General features: G+C 48.2%; 1 protein-coding gene across 1 annotated transcript in view; it reads left to right on the top strand.

The window, feature by feature from the left end:
• Positions 1-626: 626 nt before the first annotated feature.
• The window catches only part of LOC122351654 (protein FAM126B-like), a 30,575-nt gene continuing 22,622 nt past the window's right edge, over positions 627-8,579 (top strand). Inside the window, 3 exon segments of the mRNA XM_043248876.1 lie at positions 627-759; positions 3,075-3,170; positions 3,384-3,440. Coding sequence (XP_043104811.1) covers positions 3,393-3,440 — 48 coding nt within the window. The 5' untranslated portion in view covers positions 627-759; positions 3,075-3,170; positions 3,384-3,392.

Below are 8,579 nucleotides of genomic sequence, written 5' to 3'. Positions count from 1 at the left end.
AGATGATTCAGCACAAGGAGGCGGGAAACAGTAGTTTCCTATAACGACTTCGCCTACATTATTTTCACAGTAAAATCCCCGAACACAGCATTATATTGTGAATATCACAGTACAAGCCTGTAAAGTGATAATACTGTTATTTACTGTGAACTATTACAGTGAATTGTTTTCACACATTTTTTACAGTGTACTCAGTGTAACTGAATTAGTACGAATTACAATTAGAAAGCTGTTTAATTTAGTTAAAGCCTTACCAGGTATTATCAAACGGATCCTCTACTGTTGACAGGAACAAATAATGACGAATTTTAAGTAGAACATTTGATACAAGACTAAGGAGTGTAGGAACTTATTCTTTACTTATCTACATTGTTTACAAACCAAACGGGACATCATTAAGATTCTGGTTCTGTTTCGGCTGCTGATTGGATGTTGGGATGTGGGCGTGGCAGAGTTGAGCCAATGCGTGGGCATATATTAGATTAAGCATTTCAGCAGAGAGAAGATTCACCAGAACATGATACAACTTAAAAAAAGAAGCAAAAAATTAATTATACACAGATGAATTGTTCACAATCCATTGCAAACAATTAGAGCATAGTTGAGGCTAAAATGTACATTTCATGCCACATCTTTCCCGGAGGTTAAACGCTGCGCCATGCTTTTATTATGTGAGGATGTTGCACTTCCGGCTGCGTCACCATCTGCGCTGGGCTCTCGGCAGGAGTTGACAGCTGATCGTCTGTGCACCCTAACTAGGTGAGTTCATCCTGTGCTGCCTAGGGCACTGCGCTCCACATACACACGCTGCGTGCCGCTTTATTCTTCTAAATGATGCGAGGCTTCATACGAATAATAACTGCACGATGACATACATATATTTATCTGTGTCTGTGCGCGCTCCCTGAGATGCCGTGACGTGACGTGACGTCAGAGTCCATAATGTTTCGACGTTTCCTAAATATGGATCCTCTCTCTCTCTCTCTCTCTCTCTCTCTCTCTCTCTCTCTCTCTCTCTCTCTCTCTCTCTCTCTGTATGTACCTGATATTTATCACGTTATAGGGGCCATCTTTTTTAGGTCCCCATGAGGAAACAAACTTAAAAATTATGCAGAATTAATTTGTTTTTATTTTGAATATTTAAAACGGCAGAAAGTAAAGGCCAAAGAGTGTGTGTGTGTGTGTGTATTTTAATACATTACATAAAAAAACTAAAAAGGAAAAACTCAAATGTGTGAATGTAGCCTCATTGTAATCCCTAGGCTGTTATTAGATTAAGTGCATCATTCATTCATAACATAAATCTGACTGCACTTCATTCCTCCGCTTTCAATCAATCAATCTCACACCGCTGTAGGAACAGTAGGATAAGCTTCATAGCTTCATCTGCTCCTAAAACTGCTTAAAATATGTAAACGGAAAAAAAAAGTGCAGAAATATCTACAACCTGCCCCTCTCTCCTCATCAGACCCTGCCCACACTCAGACAGGAGCTTTAGAGTCTGCAGCACTGCACTTAAAGCCTTGTACAAACACTATACTAAATCAGCAGTATATGTGGAAGGACACAGCCTTGTTTAGAACCAACAATCGTCAGTTGTTTATCAGGCAATGAACTTATGAATCCTATTACATAAGAAATCCAGCTACCACAACATCGGTCCATCATCTAGGGAACGATCTACAAACTGGTCTTTTCAACTGGAGGACTGACGAAAATCATTAAATGTAATTTTCACATGATTTTCGGAACCCTTAAGATGCAAAATGGCATCGTCTGCTCTCTTTTTGACTGATGACTAGAGATGAAGCCTTGTGTTTTGAGCGTTTGAGGCTTTTTCCTGCTTCACAGCCTCGTGACATCTAGTGGTCAAAACACGAGGGTACTCTAGTGATGATTGACGTCTAGTTGATTCTGGCTTTAACACCAAAGCAATACTTCATTCTGAGAGTCACTGTCCATCGTGTCACCTTGAAGCAGGCAGGAAACGAGCATTTCACTTCTCGTTACAATGAAGTCCGTCACCTTTTCAGGTGTCACGTGATCATGGAGATGTGAAACAAGCCTCGCAGTCTGCTTCTCAGCTGATAACCAAGGGAACAACGCGTGCTCTGCCGTTTTAACAGCATTTAAACAACAGAGGTTCATGCAAATAGTCGATAATCGAATGGTTTGTAGGCTTTAGCAACAGCTAGTTTTCACGTAGTTGGCACTGCATGCTGAACAAGAGCCTTTCGCAAACCGTGGATCATTTTTCAGCTCTTGTGTACATTACAATTTTCAACCATTCAATAATAAAGCCAATCACAGGCTCATATTTGAAAGATGCGATATTGAGCTTCTCGTGTGCGGTAAGCCCTGGTAGGAACATTTAATGGATATAACGTCAGGACAGAAGAATGAGAAACTGCACTTAGAAAAAGATTTGACTGCAAATATATCAGGAGAGAAGATCCTGGACATGAGGCGGATTCTTCTACGTTATGTAAGAAATAACTTTTTATTCCACTCCGAATATCTAAACAGTTGTTTTCGTGAATGTATTTTAAATGAAGGATAAAAAATATACAGGCTGTAAAAATAGAAAATATGGTACATACAGTGTGTAAAATAAAAAAGTTGAGGAATCAGTTGAGGAACGCTGGTCCACGGTTTCTGCGGATGTTGTTCTGGTTCGCTCCATCGTCGGCTTGATGACCTGAGTACTAGCATCCCTAGCGTAGTGCATGCTCTTAAAGAGCTGCTTTCTCATGCAGGGAGTATCGGTATATTAAAATTACGGTGATTATGTAGATCTTTGTAGATCTGGGAATTACAATCTGTAAGCCAGGACTTCTCTGGGAGGTACAAACTGAGTCAACACAACATCATGCTTGTCTTCTCAAAATGACAGTGTGAATGCATCAAAAGCACTGACTGAACGACCAAAAGCAGTTTCAGTGCTTATCCATGCATAGAATAATCTTTGACGCTAACAAACAAGCTAATTATAGTTCTCTTTCAGATTCATGAATTCTTCTGATGAAGAAAATGAATTTGAATCTTTTGCTTGTTGTTTACATGTCGATTGACAGAATGTTGTGAAAGTGAACAGGAGAGCTGTTATAGAATGACCGATGAGTGACCAGTCCACATCTGAGCTCACGCTGCTGCTCTGCTCATGAACTGAGGTAACACACACACGCACAGAGACACACACACACACACACACTTTTCAGGTTGATAGCTCTCTGGTGTACATGACTGTAAAGCATACTATATTGGTCTAGTCCCACGATGAGTTGATTTTAACAATACACACATTCTTAATAAAGCCGTGACTAATGTGCAGGATTCCTGTGTGTGTGTGTGTGTGTGTGTGTGTGTGTGTGTGTGTGTGTCAGATAGTGGTGATGGCGACAGATAGAGGCATAGTGGAAGACTGGCTCTCTGAATTCAAGGTGAGTCAAGCAGCCTCTGCTTCAGTTTCCTAAGGGAGAGTTCACCCAATAATCTAAATTCTGTCAGTAATTATTAGAGGTGCATCGATCCGATACTCAGGATCAGTATCAGGTCCGAATCGGGAATTGATCAGACGAGACCAATCCAAATCTGATACTGTGAGTAATGCACATACTATTCTGTATTGCTGAGCCTCACAAAAGGCAAAAAAACATTATAAAGCACTGAATAGTTTCATGTTCTGAAGCTGTTCCGTAGCTCACAACTGAAGTGATCCAGGTCCAGAAATATAGTTCGGATTGTGCATTGTTTACGTTTAAAAGACGCTGATTACATTGATTATGTTCTCGGGTACTCTACAAAATGGCAGATGACGGGGAGAAGAATCGTTGAATAAATAATGTTATTACAAATGTTAATAATAATAATAACTAAAGTTGTTAATACTGAAGCCACATTTGATTCAGATCGGTCAGATCTGTTCACACACTCAGTAATACAGAAGTCTGTGAATTATTTCTCATTGCTTTCACACAAAATGCATGCAGTGACCACATTTTTCAAAACCCACAAACACTTTTGTCGTTCATACTCTACAAGCTGAAAAACACTAGACATTTTCAGCACATTTTTGAGAAACTAACACACTGCTTCCAAAACTGATAAAAGCACATTTAAATCAGAACCATGGAAACTATCCATTTCTGCAGGAAATATAAATATAATTATTCCAAACAAGACAGAATTACAAATGATAGATGCTAATTCTCTATATAATATATAGAGATTCTCTATATAATTCTCTCATATTTTCCTGATGCTATCTATCAAACTAATCTAACAAATTTGACTGTTGATTGTTTGCTTTTAATTTAAAACCGTGCAGTGTGTTAGCATTTGTTAGCCGGTCAGCGCATCACTTTTGTTCCCACCCATGTTCACGCACCTACTATTTTTTTCTACCCGTTTCATTTCTCCCTCGCGCTCGTTTGCTCTGTTTTTACAAGCTCATCAAACAACTGTGGTAAGTAAATCTTCCATCACTCACGGTGAGTAAATGGCTTCTCCTTGCATCGTCACTTGCAAGTCACATGACTGTGAGGCGCACTAGTCGCGTGTCAAAACACTGTTCTGTAAAACACTGGAATTTCACCGTTCCGATCAGAACATCAAACAGGTTCTACCCACTCAGTGAAGCATCCACTGAGAAACCTGATGAAAGTGCTCTAGTAATTGGTGATTCTATTGTACGGAACGTGAAGATAGAGACACCAGCCACCATAGTCCAATGCTGGCTAATGCTAAACGTTAATGACGCTAATGATGTTCTACTTTACCAGTCGGAGATCACTAAAAATAACATTGAACGGGTGTGTGAATTTGGAAGTACGATGTCAGACCTGTCCTGACCTGTTGAAAAGAGATGGTCTTCATCCCTCCCTCCGCTCTTCTATCTAGAAATATGGCATAAAGTCTTAGAGCTCTAACTTGACCAACTAGTGCCCAGGTCAGGAAGCTGACAGACTGGCTAAACCCACCGTCTGCTAGCTGCTGTCACCAAGCCAGCAGAGGGAGCCCTGACCTCTGGGTGATCTGCGATCACTCCCTCTGCTGCTACTTCCTGTCAGAGGACTATAAATACTGCAGCAAGCCACTCAACTGCAGGTTGCATTGTTTCGCCTGTTGTATTGTAGTTATATCGTTCGTGGATTATTGTCTCTGGTTTTGACCCTGTCTGTATTCTGATTCTCTGATTGTTTGCCGCCTGACCTGACCTCCGCCTGTCTCTGGATTTTGTTATTGCCTCACCTCCTATATATCTGTTAGCCCTGTTCGACGCCTGCCTGTTATGACCATGCCTTCGTTTAATAAAAGCCTGCACATGGATCCATACGCCTCAGACCCTTCATTCGTGACAGAATGCAACCTCACACCAGGATCCAGCGGCTTTTCACCCGAACCATGGCCAGGTATGCACCTTGCAATGTCTTTGCTAACCCTCAAGCAGGGCACCCGATCACTTGAGGATTATACTCAGGAATTTCTGGACCTGGCTTACTTCTCTGATTTACCGGACTGTTTGCTAATTGAATTTTTTCACGAGGAATAAATCAGCCACTCAAAACACAACTTGTTCGAGAGGGTCCACGTGAATCACTGGCACACTTTATTGAGTTTGGTTTAGTGACTGTGGGGTCAGCTCTCACGTTGGGTATTATGGAGGAAGAAGACACTGCATTTATTCCCAAGATGGCCGCCTTCCCGAGCCGCTGCCCAAGATAGCCGCCTTCCCGAGCCGCTGCCCAAGATGGCCGCCTTCCCGAGCCGCTGCCCAAGATGGCCGCCTTCCCGAGCCGCTGCCCAAGATGGCCGCCTTCCCGAGCCGCTGCCCAAGATGGCCGCCTTCCCGAGCCGCTGCCAAGATGGCGCCTTCCCGAGCCGCTGCCCAAGATGGCCGCCTTCCCGAGCCGCTGCCCAAGATGGCCGCCTTCCCGAGCCGCTGCCCAAGATGGCCGCCTTCCCGAGCCGCTGCCCAAGATGGCCGCCTTCCCAGAGCCGCTTCCCAAGATGGATGCCGCCTGCCCAGAGCCGCTTCCCAAGATGGATGCCGCCTGCCCAGAGCCGCTTCCCAAGATGGATGCCGCCTGCCCAGAGCCGCTTCCCAAGATGGATGCCGCCTGCCCAGAGCCGCTTCCCAAGATGGATGCCGCCTGCCCAGAGCCGCTTCCCAAGATGGTCGCCGCCTGCCCAGAGCCGCTTCCCAAGATGGTCGCGCCTGCCCAGAGCCGCTTCCCAAGATGGTCGCCGCCTGCCCAGAGCCGCTTCCCAAGATGGATGCCGCCTGCCCAGAGCCGCTTCCCAAGATGGATGCCGCCTGCCCAGAGCCGCTTCCCAAGATGGATGCCGCCTGCCCAGAGCCGCTTCCCAAGATGGATGCCGCCTGCCCAGAGCCGCTTCCCAAGATGGATGCCGCCTGCCCAGAGCCGCTTCCCAAGATGGTCGCCGCCTGCCCAGAGCCGCTTCCCAAGATGGATGCCGCCTGCCCAGAGCCGCTTCCCAAGATGGATGCCGCCTGCCCAGAGCCGCTTCCCAAGATGGATGCCGCCTGCCCAGAGCCGCTTCCCAAGATGGTCGCCGCCTGCCCAGAGCCGCTTCCCAAGATGGTCGCCGCCTGCCCAGAGCCGCTTCCCAAGATGGTCGCCGCCTGCCCAGAGCCGCTTCCCAAGATGGTCGCCGCCTGCCCTGCGCGCTTTCCAACATGGCCGCCTGCCCTGCGCCGCTTTCCAACATGGCCGCCTGCCGTGCAAAGCCTCCAGTGCCCGCGCCTCGTGCCAAGCCTCCAGTGCCCGCGCCTCGTGCCAAGCCTCCAGTGCCCGCGCCTCGTGCCAAGCCTCCAGTGCCCGCGCCTCGTGCCAAGCCTCCAGTGCCCGCGCCTCGTGCCAAGCCTCCAGTGCCCGCGCCTCGTGCCAAGCCTCCAGTGCCCGCGCCTCGTGCCAAGCCTCCAGTGCCCGCGCCTCGTGCCAAGCCTCCAGTGCCCGCGCCTCGTGCCAAGCCTCCAGTGCCCGCGCCTCGTGCCAAGCCTCCAGTGCCCGCGCCTCGTGCCAAGCCTCCAGTGCCCGCGCCTCGTGCCAAGCCTCCAGTGCCCGCGCCTCGTGCAAAGCCTCCAGTGCCCGCGCCTCGTGCAAAGCCTCCAGTGCCCGCGCCTCGTGCAAAGCCTCAAGTTATCCCACCCTCCCACCCTTGCTACACGTCGTCAATGGATCCCAGCAGCCCCTGCACTCATCCTCCTCCCTCCACCTGGAGCTCGTCACGGGTCTGCCAGTCTCCATCGCCGCGCCGTGGGTGAAGGATCCTCGCTTCACCGCCCCGCCTCCGAGTCCCAGACTCCACCTCGGCTTGTAGACCCGCCGGCTTCCCTTAGGCTCCTAGCTCCCTCCTCTCTACCGTGCTCCGTCATTCCACCAGCTTCACCAGGCTCCATCGTCTCTCCGGCTACGCCTTGGTCGGTCGTCGACCATCCGTCGCCTCAGGATTCCACTCCTCCAGCTTCGCCTCGTCCCTCCATCCCTCCGGCTCTGTCAGGCTCCTCCCTTCCCCCGGCTCCACCTCAGTCCTCTGTCGCTCTGGCTCCGCCCGCGTCCTTCTCGTCCCCCGTCTCCGCATCAGTCGCTGAAGTCTGCGGTATCGCCTAGGACCTCCAGCGCCGCTGTGTCGCCCTGGCTCTTCGGCTCTCCGCCTCCGCCTCCGCCTCAGTCTCCCCGACCACCTGCTCCGCCGCCGTCGGTCGGCTCCATGGGGTTGATGACCGTTACCTCTCCATGGCTCCTCCCTCCGTCGGCTCCACCACTGACCATCATGGCTGGGCTCTGGATCGCCTCCCGCCCCAGACTCCTCCCGTCTTCACCCTGGCTCCTCCACCGTCTCTTCCTCCCTGGTCTCAGTGTGCTGACTCCTCCCGGAACCCCCTCCCAAGCTCACAGTTATGTTTTGTGTTGTGGAGCGCCAGGAGTCGCTCCTAGGAGGGGGGCTATGTCACCAAGCCAGCAGAGGGAGCCCTGACCTCTGGGTGATCTGCGATCGCTACTTCCTGTCAGAGGACTATAAATACTGCAGCAAGCCACTCAACTGCAGGTTGCATTGTTTCGCCTGTTGTATTGTAGTTATATCGTTCGTGGATTATTGTCTCTGGTTTTGACCCTGTCTGTATTCTGATTCTCTGATTGTTTGCCGCCTGACCTGACCTCCGCCTGTCTCTGGATTTTGTTATTGCCTCACCTCCTATATATCTGTTAGCCCTGTTCGACGCCTGCCTGTTATGACCATGCCTTCGTTTAATAAAAGCCTGCACATGGATCCGCACGCCTCAGACCCTTCATTCGTGACAGCTGCCTCACAGTTCATTCTCAGCACATAGAGACTCTTTCACCTAGATATCACACTATAGAGACTGTGTCTGTTCCCCAAATTAGAATAAGCAGAGAATGTCCAAACCAAATTAAAAGCAATAATTTAATTAATGTTCAACAAATAAAAACTATTATTATTGTATAACTACTATTTATTATACAGAGAAGCAAATGATAAAATTTGGCTTACTGAATATCAGATCTCTTTCTGCAAAATCACTTTATATATAT

Source organism: Puntigrus tetrazona, chromosome 9, assembly GCF_018831695.1.
Source record: "Puntigrus tetrazona isolate hp1 chromosome 9, ASM1883169v1, whole genome shotgun sequence".
Taxonomy (NCBI): Eukaryota; Metazoa; Chordata; class Actinopteri; order Cypriniformes; family Cyprinidae; genus Puntigrus; species Puntigrus tetrazona.
Note: the sequence above shows the minus strand (reverse complement) of the source record. Positions and strands in the feature narration are given on the sequence as shown.